We start from the raw sequence: 27979 nt of genomic DNA, 5'->3' as shown, positions 1-27979 counted from the left end.
ACATTACCTCAAGGCTTTTGAACAGAGACCCCCCCCCAATTAATGAAGGTCAGCACATCATACACCTTCTTAACCATCCTTCTACTTGTGTGGCATCCTTGAGCAATCTATGAAGCAGGATCCTATAGTGGAATTTTACATTAGGATGGAAAGTGACAGGGTTAATTCTGTAACTCAGGTTCTGAACTTAAAGAAGGGTGACTTTGAGGGTATGAGGTGCGAATTGATTAAGTTAGATGGGCAAATGTTACTTTAAGGATTAACTGTAGAAAAGCAATGGCAAGCAAGTAAGGATCACCTGGAGGAAATACAGCATTTGTTCATCCCAGTTTGGAAAAAGAATAACTCAAGGATGGTAGTACATCCTTGGATAACAAGGGAAATCAGGAAGAGTATCAAGTGTAAAGAGGAAGCATATAGACTAGCCAGGAAAGACAGAATACCAGAGGATTGGGAGAAATTCAGAGTTCTACAGAGGAAGACAAAGAGATTAATCAGGAAAGGCAAAAGAGATTATGAGAGAAAGTTGGCAGGGAACATAAAAAATGACTGCAAAAGTTTTTATAGATATGTAAAGAGAAAGAGACTAGTAAAGACAAATGTGGATCCCTTGCAGTCAGAAACAGGTGAATTGGTCATGGGGAACAAGGACATGGCAGACCAATTAAATAACTACTTTAGTTCGGTCTTCACTAGGGAAAATATGAATAATATTCAGGAAATAATAGGGGACCATGGGGCTAATGTGACGGAAGGACTGGGGAAAATAAGTGTGTTATGAGATTGTGTTGGATAAATTGAAGGGATTAAAGGCAGACAAGTCCCCAGGGCCAGATGGTCTGCATCCCAGAGTGCTAAAGGAAGTAGCCCATGTAATAGTGGATGCATTGTTGATAATTTTTCAAAACTCTTTAGATTCTGGAGTAGTTCCTGAGGACTGGAGGGTGGCTAACGTAACTCCACTTTTTACAAAGGTGGGGAAAGAGAAATCAGGGAATTATAGACTGGTTAGCTTGACATTGGTAGTGGAGAAAAGGTTAGAGTCAGTTATTAAAGATGTGATTGTGGCACATCTGGAAAGTGGTGAATTCATTAAGCTAGAAAATGCTGAAAAGACTGAAGAATATTGCCAGAATAGAAAGATTTTGAGTCATCAGGAGAGATAAGATAGGCTAAAACTGTTTTCCCTGGATAGAAAGAGGCTGAGGTGTCTCTTGTGAAGGTTTATACAATCAGGAAGGATAGATTAGACTGTCAGTCTTTTCCCCTTGGTAGAGTATAAAACTAGAGGGCATTGGCTTAAGATAGGGGTGTAGGGTGGGAGATGATTTAAAAGGGATATTTTATCCCCCTCGCCTCAGAGGGTGGTTGGTACATGGAATAAGATGCCAGAGGATGGTAGAATTACAATATTTAAGAGACATTTGGACACTTACATGGATTAAGTTTAGGGTAATATTTCTCAAACTGCTGGTGGACTGGCTGTTTGACATTGGTGGTCCACAGCAAAGATAATTATGACTAAAAAAAAGTCAAATAAGGTTGAGGTAGTAAATTGGAATAGACATTGCCTTTCTGGGAAAAGCCAGGGAGTGGTCGTAGATGACTCCCTCTCTAACTGGAGGCCTGTTACTAGTGGTGGGCCTCACAGATCAGTCTATTGTCATTTGTCATCTATATCAACAATCTGAATGATAATTTGGTAAACTTGGAGATGACACCAAGATTAGGGGTGTAGTGGTCAGTGAAAGCTTTGAAAGTTTGCTGCGGGATCTGGATTAGGTGGAAAAATGGGCTGCAAATGGCAGATGAAATCTAATGTGGTTATGTGTGAGGTGTTACACTTCGGAAGGACAAACCAGTGTAGGATATACGTTGTAAAAAGTATGGGACTACAGAGTGCTGTAGATCAGAGGGATCTGGACATAAAGATACACAATTACATGAAAGTGGTTTCACAGATGGATAGGATCATAAAAAGAGCTTTGGCACATTGGTCTTCATAATTCAAAGTATTGAGTACAGGAATTGGAATGTTATGTGGACACTGTTCCTCAGAGCTCCCAGGGCCCTGACATTGACTGTGTATGTCCAGTCCTGGTTTAACTCTGCAGTTATCAGAGTTAAATTCCATCTGCCATTCCTTGGCCCATTTTCCCCGTGGATCTTGATCCTATTGCAGCCTTGGACAACCTTTTTCTGTCCACCACACAACCAATTTTGATGTCACCCGCAAACCTACTGAATATCTCACCAACATTCTCATTCAAATAATACAATGACGAGGTCAAGTTTGGAGCAGCGTGTGCAGTTTTGATCACCTACAATATTTACAAGATTTCACAGAAAATTTTCAAGAGCCAAGTTACAGGGAAAGCTTGAATACTGAAGTATATGCTGGCATATAGAACAATGCTCAAAACAAAAATGTCACCTCAAAAATCAGGGGTCAACTTATTGGCAGAGTATAAAATTCAAGCCTTGAGAGCAAAGTCTTAATGCTCCCCTGCGGCAAGTATACAATCTGAACCTTGTCAACGAAGTCTCAGCAAGCAAGCCAGTTCAAGTTGAAGAGCTCTCTGTCCACATCCGACATTTTAATTCAAGTTACTAAAAAAAATCCTCATCATTTTTGCTGGATAAAATAACCTGATTAAATCTATCTAAACAAGTATTACAAGGTTTTCAAAGTTAGTATTAACACCATTTTAAGTTACAGCTAATTTTTGAATGCCATTTTAGTTAATTCAAACCAACTTAATACATAAACAGATAGGCCCGACTCTCCCATGCACTGGTTGTGGCTGGTTTCACTGACAAGAGTGGACACATTGGGTGAATGACCTGCAATGTTGACCAGATTCAGCGGAGGATTCCAAGGTCAGTTTTCTGAAAGTGCGACCCGAGGGTAGCCCCAATGTTGTGACGAGTGGGTCCCATGGACATCAAAATCACCAACACAGACAAGACAGGCTCGCATACTCACCAAACCCCTTCTATTATTTTTGTTCCACTGTCCCACAAACTGGTCCCTGGTTTCTTTGCTGGGTTTAGAGTTGGCTTGGATGCCACCTCCTGCTGAGAACGGCAATGTGTGATTACTTGGTTTTGATGGACAGGGTACATCTCTAATTCATGGCAGATTCTCACTGCCGAAATAACAGAGGTACTGAGCAATGCCATGCATGAATCTGATAATGTTCACTGTCTGGTCTGGAGATGGGGTGAGGAAAGTCGGCTCTTATAAACTGAGCACCAGATCAGCTGGTGTTCTGCCTCAAAACCTACATCATAAGTGGAAATTCTGGAGTTGTCTTATATAAGAGTCATCTTGTTTGCTGGCATGTTATGGCAGGTTAGGACTTTACTCCCTGGATTGGAGAATGAGGGGTTATTTGATAGAAGTATTCAAAATGAAGGCTATACATAGATAGGGTAAATGCAAACAGGCTTTTTCCACAAAGGTTAGGGAAGACAAGGACGAGAGTACATCAATTAAGGGTGAAAGTGAAATGTTTTAAGGGAAGCTTCTTCAGAGAGTGGCAAGAGTGTGGAACCATCTGCCAGCAGAAGTGGTGTTATTTAGATTTTGACCTTTAAGGGAAAATTGGGTAGGAACAAGAATGGGGGTGGTATGATCTGAGTGTACGTCAATGGGACCGGGCAGAATAATAGACAGCAAGAACTAAATGGGCAAAAGGTCTACTTCTGTGCTGTTGTGTTCTTTCGATCCAAGATGACGAAGAAAACAAAAAAAAATCACAAATTCTCAAACAATTGATACCATCAAAAAAATCTGATTGTGGCCTAGGAAGGGGCTTGAACAAAACCAATTTACAAGGCATAATAATTAGAACATACAGCATAGTACAGGCCCTCCAGCCCTCGATGTTGTTCTAATAAAGTAGTAACCCCCTCCCTACCTTGGAACGCTCTATTTTTCCATTTATGTCTATCCAAGAGTCTCTTAAATGCCCCAACCTCCACTACCATCCCTGCCAAGGCATTCCAGGCACCCACAGCTAAAAAAAACGTACTCCTGATGTCTCCCGTAAACTTCCCTCCCTTGACTTTGTACAGACTGTATGTCTTCTGGTGTTTGCTAGTCCTGCCCTGGGAAACAGGTGCTGGCTGTCCCAATCTTGCAGACCTCTATTAAATCTCTTCACATCCTTCTTCGCTCCAAAGAGAAAAAGTCCCAGCTCTGCTAACCTTGCCTTATAAGATACATTTTCCAATCCAGGCAACATCCTGGTATTGGGAAAGAATAGAGATAACACAAGGATACAAACATATCTCAGTGGAGTGCAGAGATGGAGCTAAATATAGAAAAATGTGAATCATGGCAGAATTATACCAGTGACCAAGGTCCTGAACCATGAAGCAACAATCTTCAGAAAGAAGAGTAACTAGAGTGAAAAATCAAATCAAGAGAACTGATTTGACACACAAAGATATTGCAAATGAAAGAAAAGGTGCCACAGGATGGCAAGGTCTTATTACATCAAATCTGGGGTTGCATTTAAAGTACTTTACATTTTTAAAGTAACTACAGGGTAAAGCAAAATAGGACAAGGCCTCGAGTTTCTTGAAATGGTCAGTGAATTAACTTTAAACTGCTCCTACGATATTTCAGAGCTAAGATGTTACATTTTGCATGTTCGTCTCCAATGCCATAGCATTAAGTGTGGAGTTAATTAAAATTTCATAATTGCTTGCTCACCATTTACTTTTAAATGTGGTCATTCCTGCTGTGAAATTCAAAATGCTGCTTAGAAAGATAAATCTGATAAGAAAATATTCTCCAGGCAGTCAATGTAAAGTGAGAAAAGTTAGTTAAAAATCAAAGCCAATCAAGCTTCATCTTTCATAGGCCATAAGTAATTTTCCCATGAAGGACATTACCCAATTCATTTAATCTCGAGGGAAATAACTAACCACAAATCCTTCTGAATAGAAATTAATTGTTGACATTTCTCTCAATTCTCCTCACCAAAAATAGCTTAATGGATCTTCAGCAGATGCCGTCTTGACCACAGAAGTCTTACTTAGCACATTTCATGAATCAGTTTTTTTTTTAAACATCGCAAATTTTTTTTTCCAGGAGTTCACATTCATCTTTATTTCATAAAACCACAACAATATATGCCTTCCAAAAGTACTGATGAATTAGGAGCTCAGCATTGTTGTACTGGGAACAAAGAATGTTTATGAACAGAAGCAATTTTGAGAGAGTGGGAGACAATTGGGCAAGAAGGTGCCACAATATTGATGAAACTATGATTTTCCCTTTCGGTGGCAAGCAACTTGTTTAAGCATATTGTTCAGTCAGGGAATCAAAGGTTAGGGGGAGAGGGCAGGAGAGTGGGGCTGAGTAGAAGAATGGATCAGTTCCCGACTTGACAGGCCTACTTCTGCTCCTATATCTTATGGCCAACCATAACCCTAATGAGTCAATTCCACATTTCCAGTAATTTCAACAGAGCAGCATAGAATTTCAGCTAATATTGCTGTATCCTTTCATGCAACTCCTCTTATTTGAGGCAACCTGATTGCCCACTATTCATAATTCTGGAGGCTGAAATCATGAACACTCAATGCTTTTTAAGATTTAAGATTTTTAAAAAAATTGTCATGCAATGTAATATTACACAAAATTTTGAATAGTCTGCCAAAGGCAGACAAAGATTCACCATCATCAGAAATTGCCTGCTACCCCTTACAGTCAGAGAAAGGCAAGCAAAAGAGAGACCCTTCAGATCCATGGAGTGTCTGTGTATTCATCTCCAGCGCTCCTATAGCATCTGCATAGACTTCAGTACAAACCATCAGTAACCTGAGCTCCAGATCCAAACCTCCAACAGTCAGGAAGCCCTCAGCACCCTTTTGCATCCTGGTTCCAATACCTGGTACCCCTTCAGTCTCCAGCAGCCTGGAGTGTGAAGACTTTTACCGAAAGTTGCCAGCAATCTGAAGCGTGAGTGGGTTCCTTGCCCCAAGTCTCCAACAGCCAGCCGCCTGTGTGTTCTTCAGCTGTAAAGCCCCTCACTACTCCATTGCTGTGATCACCATTCCTTCAGCTCGCGTCCCCTGCTTCTCCTTCTCAAATGGGGATGTCCTCCCCATTTTTGGGTGCCCTCCACTTCTCTGGAGTCTGAAAACTCTCAAGGCTGCTGCCACCATCTTGGGCCCAGACACCACAGTCACAGAATATTAAAATAAATCACTGTCAGTAGTAGGTCTGGACAACAGGAAGCTGTGAGGGAGTGCTGTCTTCATTCCCCACTCTACCTGGATCCAAAGCAGCAATGCCATGTTTCTTTTCTTAAATTGAAATAATAAAGATCAATACTTCAAAAACCTAACAGATCCATCAACTACTTTTTTTGACACTGCATTAATAATCTCAAAATAAAAGCAAAATTTGAAATGAGCACATTGACAGATGATAGCGATATCAAAAAGTTGCCTTTCTAGGATATACTTTCATCAACATTTTATATAAAAATTTTAAAATATTGAATTCTTAATGCCCAACAGTTACAGAATAAACTTGTAAATAGGAAATTTACCTCAAAAAGCCAATACCTTTGGATCCAAAATTCATAAAAAGCAAAGTTGTGAATTGAAAAAGCTTTGTCATTTGAGTCAGAATTCAGAAACATTCTTCTCTAACAACTGAAATCTTTGGCAATACATCTTTCTTAGTCAGTCCCTTCCAATTACTCTCACAGCCCCATGTACAAAATATACCCCTAAAGCACCAAGTACAACAAAATTGAAAGTTTTGGACATCTATTGTCACCTTTTATCGAATTTAGTACATCACTGACCAAATAATTTCATGTTAAGCTGAAGTAATAGTCAAACTGGTATCTACAAAGCAATATATAAAAATTGTATATTGAAGGGAAGAGAACAATTTTTAAACATGTTACCTTTCGACTGTTTCACAGAAGAGAACAATGACTTCTTGCTGTACATAATACTCTTTAGGAGATTTCACTGGTACCATGGCAGAGACATAACTGAAAGGCAAACCAAAAATAACAAGAGCACATTTTTACATTGTCATTTCTTCTTCTCCTCTCCCCCCCCACCCCCACCAACCCCCAAAGGTACAGCATACAAGAGGATACAATATTTAGCTTTCTTATATTTAATCACCATTTTAAATGATCACCTTCAAGCAAGTCCAAAATTAAATAGAAGGGTCTTGTGTTACAGATACAGGTACACGATCCTTTAACCAAAACCCTTGGGGGGGGTCAGTGTGTTCCGAATTCCAGATTTTTCTGGATTTCGGAAAGTCAGATTTAAGCCCAGCCAAATTGTGCTGCTGTATCCACCCTCACCCCCTTCTAGTCGCGCCGGTCTCTCTCCACCACCCCCCCCTCCACCTCACCCGCCCAACTCATGCTGCTGGTCCCTCGCCTGCCCGACTCGCGCTGCCGGTCCCTCGCCACATTTGCCAGATTTTTGGAGCTTTCCGGATTTTAGATGTCCAGATAAAGGATCGTGTACCTGTACATACAAACACAACCTCATACTTGCAATAAAGACTCTGCACTTCAGAGCATTAAACGCAAGCTACACAGCGGAATCTTTTTTTTTTTAAACAAATGTTCCTACACAAAAATCCTCTTGGGTAATTTTGTCACCCAATTTGTCCAAGACAGTAGTCATAATTTCACGCACGACATTATTTTAGATTACAAAGTCCCACGTCTGGGTCGATAGACTGGTGGCTCACGACACCTTTTCCCCTTTGGGTGGCAATATAAAGAGTGCACGATCTGAGAAGTATTTTTGCAATTCTTTATCGAGTGTGCTGTTGAAGCAGAGTCATCAAGTAAAGATGCATATTTTTGGGTCTATGGACAACAGACGGAAATCTATAGATCAAGATGAGATCATATGTCTTTATTGCAAGTAAGGTTGTGTTTGTATGTACTCATTTATTTTGATCTTATATCTTTGAAATGAACACCTTTGTAATTTCTAAAGACATCATCAGTCTGGGTAGTTGCTGTGTCTAACAGTAATATACTGGCCACCTCAAGGACAGCAGATGAGTGATCGAGTCACCTTGCATAAGTTCATTAAATTAGAATTTATAATCTCTTAGCTGCTAAAAAGTTATATTTGAATTCAAGACTCAAGATTCAAGAGTTTTGGATGCATAATAATTTTACCAGTTGCTAATGTATCCCACAACTGATCAAGTCTTGAGTGATTATATACGCATCAAGGCAAATTCATTTTTGCAAGATGTCCCCTTCCACAGATTTTAATTTACTTCTATACCCATTTGGTTTCATTTCACTTGACTAGATTGTTACCAAAACTGTGACAGGATCAAATCACTTGATAGAATTGAACACCGTTACCCGACATTGTTTAAAATGTGGAGGTTAAAAATAGAAACAAACCACTAAGCATTCAGAATATCTTGTCTAAGACAATCAAGCTTGTGAATGATAAACAAGTCAACTGAAAGAAATTCTCCAGTTCTCATTAACCATCATTTGCTGACCTACAGATGTAATTCAACTTTTTAAATGAAATGATTCGTGGGCTAATACCTCAGTGTATTATTTGAAATATGTTAAAATTTAGTGTGTTTTTTCCAAAAAACTGAACTATTCCCAATTACTTTCACAGATTACTAGCCAAATCAATTGACGAAGGTGGCAGGTGTGCACGGTGCAATGAGTCAGTTATCTCCACTCAAATTGATACAGATTTGGTCATTGCTTAGTGGGCAGTTAGCAACCCTAAGGGAAGCCTTGGATGGAGGATGCTCAAATTAAAGCAGTAGGATGTGTGCATGTGTTGATATCATAAGACTCCGTTATCCCTCCATTAGTTGAATAACATGCCATCATCAAATTTGCAAGTGGATTATGATATACAACAAAAAACTCATTCATATTACAGGAGGACACTATTGTGTTTCCACATTCCCTGAGATAGAACAGAAAGCTCATTCATTTTACAGGAGGAAACTATCGTGTTTCCACATGCCCTTAGATAGATAAGAAAGCATGCTCTCTTTTCCAACTACAGATTCTCCATACATCTTGCCCTTAAAATATTTGACTTTATAAAAACAGATCCAAAGTTTTGCCTACATTCATAGATACAGTAAAATCCCTATTATCAAGGATCGTGGATGCTGGAATTGCAAATCTTCTGGTTGACTGAGACTGACTCATACTTCTTTCTTTGGCTTGGCTTCGCGGACGAAGATTTATGGAGGGGGTAAAAAGTCCACGTCAGCTGCAGGCTCGTTTGTGGCTGACAAGTCCGATGCGGGACAGGCAGACACGATTGCAGCGGTTGCAGGGGAAAATTGGTGGGTTGGGGTTGGGTGTTGGGTTTTTCCTCCTTTGCCTTTTGTCAGTGAGGTAGGCTCTGCGGTCTTCTTCAAAGGAGGTTGCTGCCCGCCAAACTGTGAGGCGCCAAGATGCACGGTTTGAGGCGATATCAGCCCACTGGCGGTGGTCAATGTGGCAGGCACCAAGAGATTTCTTTAGGCAGTCCTTGTACCTTTTCTTTGGTGCACCTCTGTCACGGTGGCCAGTGGAGAGCTCGCCATATAACACGATCTTGGGAAGGCGATGGTCCTCCATTCTGGAGACGTGACCCATCCAGCGCAGCTGGATCTTCAGCAGCGTGGACTCGATGCTGTCGACCTCTGCCATCTCGAGTACTTCGACGTTAGGGATGTAAGCGCTCCAATGGATGTTGAGGATGGAGCGGAGACAACGCTGGTGGAAGCGTTCGAGGAGCCGTAGGTGGTGCCGGTAGAGGACCCATGATTCGGAGCCGAACAGGAGTGTGGGTATGACAACGGCTCTGTATACGCTTATCTTTGTGAGGTTTTTCAGTTGGTTGTTTTTCCAGACTCTTTTGTGTAGTCTTCCAAAGGCGCTATTTGCCTTGGCGAGTCTGTTGTCTATCTCATTGTCGATCCTTGCATCTGATGAAATGGTGCAGCCGAGATAGGTAAACTGGTTGACCAATTTGAGTTTTGTGTGCCCGATGGAGATGTGGGGGGGCTGGTAATCATGGTGGGGAGCTGGCTGATGGAGGACCTCAGTTTTCTTCAGGCTGACTTCCAGGCCAAACATTTTGGCAGTTTCCGCAAAGCAGGACGTCAAGCGCTGAAGAGCTGGCTCTGAATGGGCAACTAAAGCGGCATCGTCTGCAAAGAGTAGTTCACGGACAAGTTTCTCTTGTGTCTTGGTGTGAGCTTGCATGCGCCTCAGATTGAAGAGACTGCCATCCGTGCGGTACCGGATGTAAACAGCGTCTTCATTGTTGGGGTCTTTCATGGCTTGGTTCAGCATCATGCTGAAGAAGATTGAAAAGAGGGTTGGTGCCAGAACACAGCCTTGCTTCACGCCATTGTTAATGGAGAAGGGTTCAGAGAGCTCATTGCTGTATCTGACCCGACCTTGTTGGTTTTCGTGCAGTTGGATAATCATGTTGAGGAACTTTGGGGAACATCCGATGCGCTCTAGTATTTGCCAAAGCCCTTTCCTGCTCACGGTGTCGAAGGCTTTGGTGAGGTCAACAAAGGTGATGTAGAGTCCTTTGTTTTGTTCTCTGCATTTTTCTTGGAGCTGTCTGAGGGCAAAGACCATGTCAGTAGTTCCTCTGTTTGCGCGAAAGCCGCACTGTGATTCTGGGAGAATATTCTCGGTGACACTAGGTATTATTCTATTTAGTAGAATCCTAGCGAAGATTTTGCCTGCAATGGAGAGCAACGTGATTCCCCTGTAGTTTGAGCAGTCTGATTTCTCGTTTTTGTACAGGGTGATGATGGTGGCATCACGAAGATCCTGAGGCAGTTTACCTTGGTCCCAACAAAGCTTGAAAAACTCATGCAGTTTGGCATGCAGAGTTTTGCCACCAGCCTTCCAGACTTCTGGGGGGATTCCATCCATACCTGCTGCTTTGCCACTTTTCAGTTGTTCGATTGCCTTATATGTCTCATCCAGGGTGGGAACCTCATCCAGCTCTAGCCTTAGGGGCTGTTGAGGGAGCTGGAGCAGGGCGGAATCTTGGACTGAGCGGTTGGCACTGAAAAGAGATTGGAAGTGTTCTGACCATCGGTTGAGGATGGAGATCTTGTCGCTGAGGAGGACTTTGCCGTCTGAGCTGCGCAGCGGGCTTTGGACTTGGGGTGAGGGGCCGTACACAGCCTTTAGAGCCTCGTAGAAACCCCTGAAGTCGCCAATGTCCGCGCTGAGCTGGGTTCGTTTGGCGAGGCTAGTCCACCACTCATTTTGGATATCCCGGAGTTTGCGCTGAAGATGGCTGCATGCGCGACGGAAGGCTTGTTTCTTCTCTGGACAGGACGGCTTTGTAAGGTGAGCCTGGTGGGCAGCTCGCTTCTTTGTCAGCAGCTCCTGGATTTCCTGGCTGTTTTCGTCAAACCAGTCCTTGTTTTTCCTGGAGGAGAAGCCCAGTACCTCTTCAGTGGATGGCAGTATGGTAGTCTTCAACTGATCCCAGAGGGTTTCAGGGGACGGGTCCGTGAGGCGGGTTGCATCGTCGAGCTTTGCTTTGAGGTTTGCCTGGAAGTTTCCTCTCGCTTCGTCTGACTGCAGGTTTCCAACATTGAACCTCTTTCTGGGGGCTTTATTGTTCCTGGGCTTTGGTTTGAAGTGAAGGTTGAGCTTGCAGCGAACCAGCCGGTGGTCAGTGTGGCATTCCGCGCTAGGCATGACCCTGGTGTGGAGCACATCTCGTTTGTCACTTTCTCGCACCGGGATGTAGTCCAGGAGGTGCCAGTGTTTGGATCGGGGATGCATCCAGGTGGTCTTAAGGCTGTCCCTCTGCTGAAAAAGGGTGTTTGTAATGACAAGCCGCTGTTCTGCGCAGAGCTCCAACAGGAGGCGCCCATTGTCGTTGCACTTGCCGACGCCATGCTTGCCCAGGATTCCTGGCCAGGTTTCTGAGTCTTTGCCGACACGAGCGTTGAAGTCGCCCAGGATGACAACCTTGTCGGCTGTAGGGGTGCGTTGGATGAGGTTGCGCAGGTCGGTGTAGAACTTGCCCTTTTCTGCTGGTTCCGCCTGGAGGGTTGGAGCATAGACACTGATGAGGGTGATGTGACGCTTGTTCTGAAGGGGGAGTCGCATGGACATGATTCGGTCCGAGAGGCCTGTCGGAAGGTTTTCGAGTTTGGAGGCAATGAAGCTCTTGACCATGAAGCCTACACCAGATAGGCGTCGTTCATCCGAAGGCTTGCCAGACCAGTAGAGTGTGTAGCCCGCGCCGCGTTCTTGGAGGCTGCCTACATCTGCCAGGCAGACTTCACTGAGAGCGGCTATGTCGATGTCAAGTCTGAGGAGTTCATGTGCAATGAGGGCAGACCGACGTTCAGGTCGGTGGCTGTCAGCCTTGTCTAGCATGGTTCTGATGTTCCAGCATGCTAGCTTGAGTTTGTGAGCATCTTTTGAGGGGGAGGACGTGGAGGGGGAGGACGTGGAGGGGGAGGACGTGGAGGGGGAGGACGTGGAGGGGGAGGACGTGGAGGGGGAGGACGTGGAGGGGGAGGACGTGGAGGGGGAGGACGTGGAGGGGGAGGACGTGGAGGGGGAGGACGTGGAGGGGGAGGACGTGGAGGGGGAGGACGTGGAGGGGGAGGACGTGGAGGGGGAGGACGTGGAGGGGGAGGACGTGGAGGGGGAGGACGTGGAGGGGGAGGACGTGGAGGGGGAGGACGTGGAGGGGGAGGACGTGGAGGGGGAGGACGTGGAGGGGGAGGACGTGGAGGGGGAGGACGTGGAGGGGGAGGACGTGGAGGGGGAGGACGTGGAGGGGGAGGACGTGGAGGGGGAGGACGTGGAGGGGGAGGACGTGGAGGGGGAGGACGTGGAGGGGGAGGACGTGGAGGGGGAGGACGTGGAGGGGGAGGACGTGGAGGGGGAGGACGTGGAGGGGGAGGACGTGGAGGGGGAGGACGTGGAGGGGGAGGACGTGGAGGGGGAGGACGTGGAGGGGGAGGACGTGGAGGGGGAGGACGTGGAGGGGGAGGACGTGGAGGGGGAGGACGTGGAGGGGGAGGACGTGGAGGGGGAGGACGTGGAGGGGGAGGACGTGGAGGGGGAGGACGTGGAGGGGGAGGACGTGGAGGGGGAGGACGTGGAGGGGGAGGACGTGGAGGGGGAGGACGTGGAGGGGGAGGACGTGGAGGGGGAGGACGTGGAGGGGGAGGACGTGGAGGGGGAGGACGTGGAGGGGGAGGACGTGGAGGGGGAGGACGTGGAGGGGGAGGACGTGGAGGGGGAGGACGTGGAGGGGGAGGACGTGGAGGGGGAGGACGTGGAGGGGGAGGACGTGGAGGGGGAGGACGTGGAGGGGGAGGACGTGGAGGGGGAGGACGTGGAGGGGGAGGACGTGGAGGGGGAGGACGTGGAGGGGGAGGACGTGGAGGGGGAGGACGTGGAGGGGGAGGACGTGGAGGGGGAGGACGTGGAGGGGGAGGACGTGGAGGGGGAGGACGTGGAGGGGGAGGACGTGGAGGGGGAGGACGTGGAGGGGGAGGACGTGGAGGGGGAGGACGTGGAGGGGGAGGACGTGGAGGGGGAGGACGTGGAGGGGGAGGACGTGGAGGGGGAGGACGTGGAGGGGGAGGACGTGGAGGGGGAGGACGTGGAGGGGGAGGACGTGGAGGGGGAGGACGTGGAGGGGGAGGACGTGGAGGGGGAGGACGTGGAGGGGGAGGACGTGGAGGGGGAGGACGTGGAGGGGGAGGACGTGGAGGGGGAGGACGTGGAGGGGGAGGACGTGGAGGGGGAGGACGTGGAGGGGGAGGACGTGGAGGGGGAGGACGTGGAGGGGGAGGACGTGGAGGGGGAGGACGTGGAGGGGGAGGACGTGGAGGGGGAGGACGTGGAGGGGGAGGACGTGGAGGGGGAGGACGTGGAGGGGGAGGACGTGGAGGGGGAGGACGTGGAGGGGGAGGACGTGGAGGGGGAGGACGTGGAGGGGGAGGACGTGGAGGGGGAGGACGTGGAGGGGGAGGACGTGGAGGGGGAGGACGTGGAGGGGGAGGACGTGGAGGGGGAGGACGTGGAGGGGGAGGACGTGGAGGGGGAGGACGTGGAGGGGGAGGACGTGGAGGGGGAGGACGTGGACCTGTCCTCGGGCCTGCGCAAAGGAGCTTTTAGGTGGAGTGCAGTGCGCGCAGTACTGGCCCCACCCTTTACACCCATGGATCGTGTGCCGTGGCCAAGCAAGCTGGGACGTGGCAGCGAGGTCCTTGGGTCGTAGGTTTTATATCGGAGTGGCCTTCTCCTATGCAGGTTTCTTACCCGGGCTGGAGGGGCCTGCCTCATACTATTGCCTAATTAATCCACCTGCATTAACTATGCTCTGTTTAAAAGACAAAAGACAGTGCAAAATGTTAAGTACTTTGGAAAAAAAAATCTGAACTGGACTCTTTAATTATGCAAGTTCACTTTAATCAAATCCTGATGATCCATCTCCATAGAAGTGTCCCAGACAGGCCCTCAGCACACTTTCCTCACGCTGACGACCTGACTCACCTCCACAGAAGTGACTTGGACAGGCCAGCCCTTCCTTGGTGCACCTTCCCTGTGCTGAGGACCCGACTCACCTCCACGCAAATGCCAACAGCCAAAAGAATACGCACACATTGAAGAGCATTGCTAGTTCAGCGAGGCAAACCTGTACATCTCCAATAAATTCTCAGTGCTCCCCTGCAGGGTCCACCTGCACAGCCTTATTTATTTGAATTCTATTTATTTATTTCCTTGGTTTTTTTTTTGCTGATTGCTTGAGTTTCCGATTGAGTGAGTGCCAGATAATGTGGATTTTACAGTATTTCGATAGGTTTGTACCCACATCTCAAATTTCTAATTGCAGTGAAAGTGTCCCTTCCCAAGCATCACTTCTAGGAATCTAAAGCTATTTTAATGAGGTTTCTCTATTGAAAGATTAAAAGTAGCATTTGGTATTCAAAGTGTAACCAATCATAACCTCTTGGACATTTACCACTTAATTTTTGTCTGCTATCCCCGTGTGAACACATTTGAAGAATTTGATCCATCAGTTTCCTTTTGCATTGTGAAAATGCTTTGTCTGATCAACAAAGATTTCTTTGACCCATATCCTAATTTCCAAACCTGTATTTTTAATGTATTCTGTGGTTCTGCCTTAACAAAAACCCACTTTTGTTTGTCGTAAAATCACAAACATTTCATATCACATTCATTAACTAATATCCTATTTGCTGCATTTTCTTTACTCTAAACCTGTTCCACATTTTTGCTCGACACTCTCTTGGATTCATCTGACATAGTGCACTGCACATGGCTTTCATTTCCCCAAATGCACCACATTTATGCACCATGTCAAAGATAACTTACATTGTGGAAATAAACTCTGAAAGAGGGAGAAAAGAAATGGGATGCAACACAAGATTCTGATAACAATGCAACAAAATTTACCATAGTTCAAATTCTGCAAACAAGCCATCAAATTGTTTGAGGGATTCCTTCATTTTGTCAGTATAGGCATTCAAGTCTCTCAGGCACTGGTCACGAATAACATTTCGTACTTCTTCTAGGCTGCGGGTTAAATCTTTGGCCAAAGGTCGCATTGCCATGCTCTCTATTTCACGGTTCATGATAATTGAACCGGCAGCTAAACACTGGATTTAAAAAGAAATGAACAGTATAAATATCAAAATTGATCCTCAAATTTAAAAAAAAAATCACTAATGACATCTTCTGCATTTCTGAGATAACAATAATGGTCTTGCCCAACTCGAAAGCTAAGTCACCAGACAGTAGCCATTTTGGCTCAAGTACATAGTCAGAGTTTCCAAGGTGAGATAATATTAATGGACTTCAAAGTGTTGGAATTAAAACAAGATTTGTTCCAAAGCACTGCTCTACAGATTCAAGGTAATGTAGGTCTAGAAATGGGAGGTAATATTAAGAGATGGTAAGTCCACTCATGAGCTTATTGTCATATAAACTGTACTATGTATGTATGCAACAAAATTCTTACATGCTGCCGCTGAACAGACACTTTGTAAAAAAAAAACCAGCAATATACGTCATTGAATTAAAAATAGACAATAAATTCAAAATGATATTTATATACATCTTAATGCATAAAAAAGTTACTTTGCAATAGAGGACAGAGTCTTTTTGTGGTTTTGGAGCAGTCCATGATTAATTAATGGGGAGGTTCAAGAGCCTGATAGCTGTTGGGAAAAAAACTGTTCCTCAACCAAGAGGTGCTGGTCTTCAGGCTTCACTATCTTCTGCCTGAAGGTAGCAGTGAAAAGGTTGAAAAGTTCTCATAAGGTTGTGACCAGGCTTGCTGGTTAAAAGAATGCTATTTTTTTTTCCATTTCAATTACCCTGTTTGAAAATTTCTTGACTGAGCAGATAAAGTCACAAGGTAATTATATTTTGAAGTTATTTGCTACATATGCACAGGATTGTAGGTCAATTGGATGTAATTGGGTGGCCTGGGTTTCAATGGCTGGAATTGACCTCGTGTTGTATGTAAAATATTAAATTTAAAAAGTGTTGGGCACATCAACCAAAGATAGTCAATTTTCTGAGGTACTATTGAAAGGCTCAAAAAAAAAATGAACATAACCTACCTCAGCTCCAAACCAAAGCTGTCCTCCCAGATTATCATGCCTTATTTCCTCTGGAAACTTCACACTGAAATCCCGATTTGCTCGTTCATTAGGGATACATTCCTGCATGATCTGGTTTATTATATTTAACACATTATCCTAATTTGTAATAAAAAAAAGAATTTCAGGGAATTCAACGTGGTTTATGGTAGACCATAACAACAACTACTAAAGAGAACCAATCTTATTACAAAGTAGAATACACTAGGCTGATTCCAAATAATTTAGTCTCCCAGCCTTAAAATAAACAATGTGTTTAGTGAAATAGTTTGTGGATGAGATACTGGTCTTAACATTGAACACTGTACACTTTGCACACTGGTGGATGAGGTTAAAAAAGATTAGAACAGGAAAAGAGCAAAGTTGTTCAAGTTCACTATAAATTTTAAATTTAAATGCAGTAATATCAAACTTCCAGTGAAAATTGATTAGAATACACTTTCATTACCATGGAGAACCCTGATGTTAGATTTACAGAAGCAAATACATTTGCAGTGCAGTAGACAACTCTGTCAGCTGCGTTCCAGCCAAAAATTGACTTCCCAATTTAATGTTTAATTAACAGGCCCTTCCAGCTCATGAGCCCACACCACAGGCAATTTCAGCTCAGGATCTTGTGGATCTTGGTTAACTTGTGGATCTTTGCAGATTATTCTACATTTTAATGAGTACCCAAGAGGGTTTATGCCTCCGCAACTTTCTCAGGCAACACTGTGTTCCACTCGTTTGTGTCACAGTCAGTTTCAGGCATGATGTAGCTGACAGGTTTTGAAGGAAGAAACTCCATTATACTGTAGAAACTTCTGATTGCAACTGACATACTACCCATATCCAGCCCAGCTCCACTGTCATTTTCAAGATTTGAAGCAACTCAAGGTCATCAATCATGAGGAATATATGATACAAATATCAACATCGTATATGTGATCAAATCATTCCCCCCCTCCCCCCCCCCAATCTTTCATAGTTAGCAGGCATCAACAACAATGTGGCATTTAGTGCTATTTCTCAAGTACCCTTGAATTAAATGGCTTGCTAAGCAATTTCAAAATATTGTAAAGAGGCAACCATAGTCAAGGATACAATAGTCACATCCAGGCCAGATTGGCTAAGGCCGAGGCCTACAAAGCAGTTGACATCACTGGATGTACTCCTGAGCAAGCATGATCACAAAATTATACCACCTCTTGCAAAGGTAATCAAACATGTCCCACTTGTCAGATTCTTCCCATCAACCTGCAGTTTTTTTCCCCCTTCAAGTACTGAACCAGATTACTTTGGAAAAATTGAATTTCTCCATCACACATAGTTTCTCCCTATGCATGCTAACCTAACCACTCCCTGTGCAAAATAAAAATACCATGACACTCTTGGTTCTTTTACCCAACAGTCAGCTCACCCTATCTAAAAAACCCACAGATTCCAGAAACCCAAAATAAAACAGAAACGCTAGAAATAGTCAGCAGGTCAGGGAGCTTCTGTGAACAGAGAAATGGAATTCGTCTTCTAGGATGATGACCCTTCATCACAATCATAAGTTATTTCTCTATTTTATGAGAACTTTTCAACCAAATCAAATCCATGGTGACCCATCAATACCATCCTCTGACTTGAAACACACAGGAGACTGCAGATACTGAAATCTGAAACTAAACAATCCACTGGACTAGGTAAAACACAGATTCTGTTGACACCAGTGGTTTAAGTGAAAAAACACACAAATTCTGGAGAAACTCAGGTCAAACAGTGCCTTTCGGGCTTGGTAAAGGGCTCAAGCCCAAACATTGGTGATGTATCTTTAAATGCACTGTTTGATCCACTGTTCATAATAGGGTCCTGATGAAGAGTGCTAAACAAGAAATCTGTAACTGCTGGGGTCTACTGTAGAACAGAAAGGTACTGGATAAATTCAGAGGTCATGCAGCATCCATAGATAGCAAAAGGCAATTAACGTTTGCTATCCTCAGCAGTGCCAAAATCTGGCAGATGCCTGAATAAAAGGTTGGGGGGGGGGGGGGAGAGAAGCACAGGCTAGCAGGTAATAAGGGATACAGGAGCGAGGAGGTAGAAGAGAAAGAAGCTGATGTGATGGCAGAGGGGTGGGGAAAGAGGTTGGAGGCAAAGAAAGATAGGTTTGATGAGAGAAGGAGTTGGGAAGGGGCTGGGAAGATGGAGGAAGGGAGACAGAGGGAGGCCAGAGAAGAAGGTAAACAGAAATTGGAGATTGATAGAGATGTTGTCTGACAGACAGAATACAAGGTGTTTTTCTTCCAAGTTAATAAAAATGTGTTGTGGAATTAAAGTGGTTGGTCCTCATTGCAACAGACAGAGCAAAGGTCCTCAACTAAATGATCTCCAATCTGCATCCGGTCTCCTCAATGTAGAGGTGGCTGCATCAAATGACCTACCAATTCACAGAAGTGTTGCTTCAATTTAAAGGACTTCGTTTAGCTCAAAACCATTAGCTCGACCATTTTTATTCTCCCACTGCTGCTGCTTGACCTGGTGAGTTCTTCCAGTTAGATGGTCTTTCATTCCATCTTCCTCCTTATGTCCCCCAAAAATTCTGACAGGTTTATGAACCACCCTGACTTTTCTGCCACTCAATTCATTACATTTTTTTTTAAACATTATTTTAGAGATACAGCATGGCAAAAGGCCCTTCTGGCCCACATGGTCATGCCACTCAAATACACCAATTTACCTATAAATCCCTTGTGTTTTTGGAGGGCAGGAGGAAACCAGAGCACCAGAGACACAGGAGAACATGCAAATTCCTTGCGGACAGCACCAGATTTGAGCTCTGGCCTTTGGCACTGTAATAGCATCGCACTAACCATTCTGCTAAGCAGGGAGAAAATTACAGCAGGAAATAAATCAATCACCTGAGGATGTGGGAGGAAACCAAAGCATCGTGGGAAAACAAATTCAAAGCATTCTGGGAAAACAAAATTAACAGCAAGAACATGCAAGTTAGAAATAAAGCAAAGAAAGACAGGAGGAGTAGAAAAAGGAAAGTTTACAATGTAGATAAGGCAAGGAAAAATTGATGCTGGCTGAAAGAGGGTATCAAAGTATGGAGTAAAGACTAGATAATGAATGAAATCTGAAGAAGCAGATGAAGGGAGAGGAAACAAAACATAACTGGAAATATGAGATTCGAGACTGGAAAAACTGAGTATCTGAAACTGTAAACTTATTGTTGAATGCTCAGGGCTGTGATGTGCCAAGCAGGAAGATGGAATACAGTTCTTTGAACACATTAAGCTCTATTCAAACTGCATATGAAGCCAAAGGCAGAGATGAAAGAATGAGAGCAGTGGTACAAAACTTTGGTGAGGCTGCATTTGAAGTATTATGTGCAGTTTTGATTGCCTCGTTACAGAACAGATGTGGAGACTTTGGAGACGGTGCAGAAAAGATCACCAAGATAATGTCTGGATGAGAGAGTATTAGCTGCAGTCACAGCAGGGAAACAGGCTCTTCTGTCCAACTTGACCATGCTGATCAAAATGTCCCACCTGCCTGTTTGGCACATATCATTCTGAACCCATCCAATCTAATATTTTTTCTTAAATGTGAGAATACGGGGAAATTCATTGAGCAGGCAGCATATGTATCCCGAGCCAGTGCACAGGCAAAGACCCTGATATTCAGACATACAGTCTGGCCATTACTAACCTGGACATACAACAGGTGGCATCACAACAGGGCAACCCAATCCTCCTTTGTGACGTGTCTTTGGGCTACCCTAGACCGTTGATTCATGGACTAAGAAAAGGCGTCGCTCAATGGGCACGTACATGTGCCTCCTGCCAGACGGCCAAAATTCAGTGGCCCACCAAGGCCACTCTTCAGCCTTTTCCAGTGGTACAAAGGAGGTTCGAACACATGCATGTGAACCTGGTAGGGCCATTGTCAGTATCTCAAAACATGAGATACATTTTGACAGTGGTGGACCGTTCCACGCGCTGGCCAGACGCCCTCCCATTGTGATCCAGTGACGCTGAAACATGTGCTAGGGCATTCATCATCACTTGGATTGCTAGATTTAGTGTCCCGACGCAAATAACTTCAGACCATGGAGCACAATTCACCTCTGCATTATGGTCTGCCTTTGCGTGCTTTTGTGGCTCACACTACGCATACCATCCACAGTCCAATGGCCTTGTGGAACGTTTCCACTGGCAACTAAAGTCCACACTTAAGGCCAGACTCACCAGTCCCAATTGGGTCAATGAGTTGCCATGGGTTCTTCTGGGAGTTTGCACAGGCCCAAGGAAGATTTACCTGCATCATCGGTAGAGATGGTTTATGGCACGGTACTTACAGTTTCAGGGGACATTCATTTCGCAACCAACTCTGACCTGGATGTCCTTCAGCAACTTCGACGTGGTATCACTAGCAGGAAACCTGTTCCTACCAGCTGGCATGGAACCCCTAAACAACATGTCCCCACAGCTCCTCGACGCTGATTTCGTTTTTTTTACAAGCAGGTCCAGGAGTGCCATTACAATGGCCATATGAGGGCCATTTCCACATGATTAAGAGGGACAGAGTTGTGTTTACTTTGGACATGGGGTACATTCGCAGCTGTTTAGTTTAGGCAGACTCAAGCCTGCCCTTATGGATTCCACTGCACCCATTCAATGCCCCCAGCCCAGATGGCATGGGCGTCCACCATGCAACTGGTGTTTTAATTTCCGGCGACAATTCTGGGGCTGGGTGATGTAGCAGCCATGTAGCAGGTCGAGTGGGTGCACAGAATGGCAATGAGAACTGTCGCCGGCTTGGTTCCGCGGAACCATAATGCGAACGTCTGCCAACTCACCAGGATGGCACGCAAGAGATACTGAAAGCTGAGGAACGGCACGTTGAGATATTGAGTCTCCTGCTAGAAGGCGCGGGACACTTACAAGGCTAGATTTAAACCTGCCGGTCCTGTGGATCAACAGCAATCTCAGTGATGTCCCACCTATCTCGTGGAGCCTGGGACATGCCGTATATAAAAGAAGCCTGTAAACCCTGAATAAATCAGTCTTGAGTGGACTACTCTGGCGTGTTTGTATTCTTTAGTAGTTCTGCAGTAGTAGTAGTACGCTCTATTATTTTACTTGAGAAAAATTGTCATTGGCCCATTTCCTTTGGAGTTATAAAAATGTGCACATAATGAGTCAATGAGGTACAATTAAAACAGTGGTTTTCAAACTTTTTCTTTTCACCCACATACGACCTTAAGCAATCCCTTACTAATCACAGAGAACCTATGGCATAGGGAATACTTAAAGTGGGATTTGAGTGGAAAGAAAAAGGTTGAGAACCACTAAACTAAATCATTGATGTAGATGACAAACAGCAACGGATCCAGCGCCCAACCCTATGGCACATCAGAAGGTGCAAAAAGGCCCACAAAAATCTCTCCAGTTCAAAATTCAACCTTCCATCATCACTCTCTAACTTCCATGAAGCCAATTTCTATCCATTCTAACTTCTCACCTTAGACCCCACACAATCTAATCCTCCAGAGCACCCATGTAGAAACTTATCAAATGCCTTGTTGAAATCCACATACACATCTTCAACTCTGCTTTCATCAACCTTCTTGATCAAAAAACCTCAAATCTGTGGGACATTGCCACCCACTTACAAAACCATGCTCACTATCCCCAATTAGCCTTTGACCATCTTCTCCCTCAGAATACTCTTGAGTAATTTACCAATCACAGATCTAGAGTTCCTTGGCTTTACCCTGCAGCCTTCCTTGAATCATAGTACCACATTTACTACCTTCCAATTTGTTGACACCCCACCAGGACTCATAAATCTCAGCTTGGACACCTGCAATTTCTTACCTTTCCAAGGTATCCTCAGACATATCTGATCAGGCCCAGAAGGATCATCTATCTTCATATGCATCAGGACCTGCAGCATCTCCTCAACTTTAAGACTGACCATTCTCAAGACACTACCATTGACTGTCAAGTTGTCTAATCCTCCCATCTTTCTCCACAGTAGGAATCAAGAAATACTCAAGGACCTTGCCCATTTCCTGTGGCTCCATTCAGTTGACCACGTTTATTCTTGAGGGATTCCATTATTTTTAGTGGGAGAAAAGGAAGACATTAAAAGCACCACTGCAGGTGTTATCAAAATAACAGATACCACAAGGATGTACAAACAGAATGTAGTGGAATCCTTAAAGGAAGCAATTGGTGTCATCAAGATATATAGTGGAATCAGTGGGCACTTGTTGCCATCCCAACTCAGAGACGGACATAGAGAACTGACAATGGACCAGAGATAGGTCAGAGAAGGGCAGGTTTTATTTACCTTATACATTTCTTCCTCTAGCTGTCGACATTGGTAATAGCAGCCAAGACAGGGGAATGTTCCTCTTGCAGAATGTGAATCATCAGGGAACCCAGCAGCATCTCTGATGACTTCTTCTCCAAGAAGTACATTCAACTGCTGCTCCCTTATAAACTAAGTTGTGGAATTGGAGCTGGAGTTGAATGAACTCTGGATCATTCAGGAGAATGGGGAGCTGATAGCCAGGTGTTACAGAGATGCTATTCACACCAAAGAGGCAGGAGGATGGTAGCTTGATGACAGTCAGGAGGAGGAGTCAGTGCAGGGCAACCCTGTGACCGTTCCCCACAATAGGTACAGTTGTTTATTTTTTTTGGGGGGGGTGAAAAGAGGGGAATATGACAGGGACATGACATAGTGATCAGGTCTCTGGCAATAGAGTCTGGTCTTGTGGCAAAGGGAAATGGGGAAGAAGAGACAAGTTGCAGTGATAGGGGATTCAATAGTTGGGGAACAGATGATGCTCTGTGGAAAGGATCAAGAATCCCAGTCTTATGATGCCTTCCTGGTGCCAGGGTCAGATACATAGATAGAGTTCACGCCATCCTCAGGAGGGAGGGAGAGCAGATGCTGTGGTCCATTGAGGAACTAATGGCATGGGTTGGAAGGGTAATGACGTCTTGCAAAGTAAAGTTGAAGGACAGGACATCTAGGGTTATGATCTCAGGATTGCTACCTGTGCCACTTGCCAGTGAGGTTAGAAATAGGAGGATAATGCAACTTAACATGGCTAAAGACGTGGTGGAGGAGGGAGGACTCCATGTTTCTGGATCATTGGGCTCTCTTCCAAGGAAGGTAGGATCTGCTCCAACAGGATGGCTTACATCCTAACTGGAAGGGGTCCAAAATCCTTGCAGTAAGGTTTACTACTGCTGATATGGGGTTTAAACTAGATTTGTAGGAGTGGCAGTTAGCCATTAGTGTAACTTGGTTGCAGGATTCCCAACTCTATATGTATGGGGGGGGGGGGGGGGGGGTGAAAAGGGGAGAAGTGGCATTGCTCATCAGAGAAAATATCATAGCTGTGCTCAGACAGGACAGACCAGAGGCTCACCTACTGAGGCTACATGGGTGAAGCTGAACAATGGGAAAGGTATGGCCACAATAACTGGATTGTATTATAAACCATCAACCATCAGTGAGAATTGGAGGAGCAAATCTGTAGAGAGATAGCAGACAGCTGCAGGGAACACAAGTTTGTGACAGTAGGGGGATTTCAATTTTCCACATACTGACTGGGACTCCCAGTCTGTAAAAGGGCTGGATAGTTTGGAGTTGGTGAAACATATTCAGGAAAGTTTTCCAAACCAATATACCGGTTTAAAATACTGGATTTCTTATTCGGGAATGAGACAGGCCAGGTAACAGAAGTGTATGTCGGGGAGTATTTTGGGTCTAGTGATCATAATGCCATTAGTTTCAAATTTATTATGGAGAAGGATCGGTCTGGCCCTCAGGTTGAGATTCTAAATTGGACAAAGGGCAATTTTGAGGAAATGAGAAAGGATCTAGAATATGTGAATTGGGATAAGATGTTTTCTGGAAAGGAGGTGCCAGGTTAAGTAGAAGACCTTCAAAGGTGAAATTTTGAGAGTAGAGTTTGTCTATTCCTGTCAAGATTAAAGGCAAGGTTAGCAGGCAGAGAATCTTGATGTTTGAGGGATATTGGGGATCTGGTTTGGAAGAAGAGGGGTGCACCACAGCTATAGGCAATGTGGAGCAAACAAGGTACTGTACTTGAGGAGTCTAAAAATGCAAAAAAGCCTAAAAAAAAATTCAGGAAGGTTTTTCAACATGAGGTTGCTTTGGCTGACAATCTGAAGTAAAAGGATAGCAAGGGACAAAATTGGCCCCCTTGAAAATTAGAGTAGTTGGCTATGTTTGGAGCCAGAGAGATGGGGAGATCTTAAATAGGTTTTTTTTTTGCACCAGTGTTCACTTAGGAAACTGGCACAGAGCCAAGGTAAGTAAGGAACCTATACAGATTAAAGAGAAAGTGCTTCCTGCCTTAAAACAAATAAGAGTGGATAAATCCCCTGGGCCTGACAAAATGTTCCCTCAGACCTCAAGGAAGGCGAGTGTAGAAATTGCAGGGGCTCTGGCAGAAATATTTTTAAATGTCCTTAGCCAAGGGTGAGGTGCCGGAAGATTGGAGGGTAGCTCACGTTGTTCCACTGCTTAAAAAGGTACCAAAAATCATAGGCCAGTGAGTTTGAGTCAGTAATAGATAAATTATTGGAAGGTGTTCTTAGCTATCAGGTTATCAAGTATTTGGATAGGCAGGTACTGATGATGGATAATCAGCATGACATGATAAGTCATGTTTACCGAATCTGATGAGAGTTTTTCAAAGAGGCTGATGAAGGCGATGGGTGTCGTCTACATGGACTTTAGCAAGGCCTCACAGGTGAGATTAGTCAGGAAGGTTCAGTTACTTAGTCTTCATGGTGAAGTCGTAAACTGGATTCTACAATGGCTGGATAGGAGAAGCCAGAAAGTGGTAGTGGATGATTGCTTCTCAGACTGGAGGCCTGTGACTAGTGGTGTGCTTCAGAGATCGATGCTGGACCATTGTTGTTTGCAGATGACAGAAAGATTGGAAGTGTTGTGGACAGTGAGGAAGGGATCATCTGAAAAAATGGACTGAAAAATGGCAGATGGAATTTAATGCAGACAAGTGTTGCATTTTGGAAGGACAAACCAAGGATAAATATGTTACATGGTAAGGCAGTGAGGAGTGCGGTAGAACTGAGGGATCAAGGAATACAGATATACAATTCCCTGAAAGAATGGTTTTGGCATATTGGGCTTCATAAATCAAAGTATTGAGTATAGGAGTTGGGATGTTATGGTAAAGTCATGTAAGACATTGGTGAGGCCAAATTTGGAGTATTGATGCAGTTTTGATCACCTAACTACAGGAAAGATAGCGAAAAGATAAAAAGAGTGCAGAGAAGATCTACTAGATTGTTGCTGGGATTTCAAGAAAGCTTAAAAAGGTTAGGACTTTATTCTAATGAATAATGAGGGGAGATTCAATGGAGGCATTGAAAATTATGAGGAGGCCTTTTTCCACTGAGGGTAGGTGAAATATAAACCAGAGGATATGGGTTATGGGTGAAAGGTTTAGGAAAAATACTAGAGGGAACTTTTTCCAGATTGGTGGGAACTTGGAATAAGCTGCCAGCTAAGTTGGTGAATGTGGGCTCGATTTTAACATTTAAGAGGAATTTGGACAGGTACATGGATGCAAGAGGCATGGAGGGCTATGGACTGGGTGCAGGTCAGTGGGACCAGGCAGAATATTTTGGCACAGACTAGAAGGGCCTGCTTCTGTGCTGCCATGTTCTATGGACCAAATGAAACTGCATCTGAACTATCTTCACAAAAGGACATCAATTCAAGAATGAGCTTTCTCTACCAATCTTCAACTTTTATTTAGCTGGATCTGTTCATTCAATTTGGGTATTCATCAATGATTTTTAGTTTTGATTGTTATTTTCTACACATTCTGATTTTCCTCTGTGTCTGGTCATCATGCTTCTTAATTCCTAGGAGTTGGATTATTTCCTATCCAGTTTCTGCATTAATCAACCTGCAATGCAACCATTATCCATCAATTCCTAGATTTAAAAAGTGAACATTTTCAGAGACATTGCAGCAAGTTTGCAACATTCACAGAAATGCTTTTGTTAGCTTACATGCCAGCTGGCAGTGTACCAATGCAATGCATGCATTGAAACCCACCTCCGGACAAAGATGTGGTTCTCCAGACTAGATCTGAAACCGAATGCTGAAAATGAGTTATTACTCAAACACCTGTAAACAACAACTCAGAATTTGAACATTTCAAAAGATGAATACAAGTGACAGAGAAGATATCAACATTATCCTGAATTGCCACAAGGGGAAGGCTCAGCCTTTTGTCTGTATCTGGATTAGGCTTCCAGAGGAAGCTATAGAAACATGTATGATTATGATATTCAAAAGACATTTGGACAGATCTGTGGATTGGAAGGATATGGACAATGTATAATTAATGACAGGACTCTCAAAAAAGATTGATGGGCAGAGGGATCAGGGTGGGAAGGGTTAAGATCCATATCTACTTGAATTGACTAACGAAACTCAGGTGATAAAGGAAACTAACTTATGGTCGGCTTGCCTTCACTGGGAAGGGTATTCTCCAAAAACAAAATGGCAGCACTGCCTCTAGTATGGACTCCCAGGGAATGGAGACACTGCACTCCCCTACTTGGTCCAACTGCCATCGGCTCTGAACAGGCTTTAAATGGTCTGTTAAAGGAGCCGATGGTAATTTAAAAAAAAATTCTATGACTACGGGGTCTAGGCCCATGGTGGATGCACCTGTGCTCAGAAGCGGATTCGAGGGATTGAAGACTTGGGGAAAGCAGAGGAATGGTGCAGGGCACCAGAAAATGGGAAGACTGGCCTCCGTTTGTGAAGAAGCAGACGACCCAGGGGACAGTGATCACAGTGGCAGAACAGCAAGGGGTTCTGAGGCTGAAAAACACAGGTGGCATGATATTGGTGACTCGAGGCAAGTAATCCATGCAGGCTGCAGGCAACTACGGTAAAGGGACTCGAACCTGGCTGCGAACTGCCAGAGAATGGCTGAAGGGGTACCAGATATCTAAACCGGATGCGAGCCAGTGCCAAGGGTGCTAAAGAATTCCTGATCACTTCAGAGGTTAGGATTTGGAGCTTAGCTTGTTGATTGTTTGGACTGAAGGCCATGTGGCTGCAGGAACACAGGAGGTGAATCTATGGACTCTCAGTGACTCTGGGAGACTCTTTTGTTTCTCTTACTCTGACTGCAAGGGGTGGTGAGCAATTTCTGCTGATGGCGAATCTTTGCCTTATGGTGGACAAAAAGACATTTTGTGA

At 44.5% G+C, this 27979-nt stretch overlaps 1 protein-coding gene across 4 annotated transcripts in view; it reads right to left on the bottom strand.

Moving 5' to 3' along the window:
* The window catches only part of zfyve28 (zinc finger, FYVE domain containing 28), a 126441-nt gene extending 109644 nt beyond the window's left edge, over positions 1–16797 (bottom strand). For 3 of the 4 annotated variants that reach the window (XM_069942203.1, XM_069942208.1, XM_069942217.1), the window contains exons 1-3: positions 16664–16797; positions 15492–15694; positions 6939–7028 (exon numbers count right to left, since the gene is read on the bottom strand). In XM_069942203.1, coding sequence (XP_069798304.1) covers positions 6939–7028; positions 15492–15694; positions 16664–16771 — 401 coding nt within the window. In that variant the 5' untranslated portion in view covers positions 16772–16797. Of the gene's footprint in view, positions 1–5953; positions 6325–6938; positions 7029–15491; positions 15695–16663 lie in introns of those variants that run through there. The other variant, XM_069942228.1, reaches the window with a different exon arrangement.
* Between the last annotated feature and the right edge of the window lie 11182 nt (positions 16798–27979).

The sequence above is a fragment of the Narcine bancroftii genome, chromosome 1, assembly GCF_036971445.1.
Source record: "Narcine bancroftii isolate sNarBan1 chromosome 1, sNarBan1.hap1, whole genome shotgun sequence".
Lineage (NCBI taxonomy): Eukaryota > Metazoa > Chordata > Chondrichthyes > Torpediniformes > Narcinidae > Narcine > Narcine bancroftii.
This window is presented reverse-complemented; position numbering and strand designations above follow the sequence as displayed.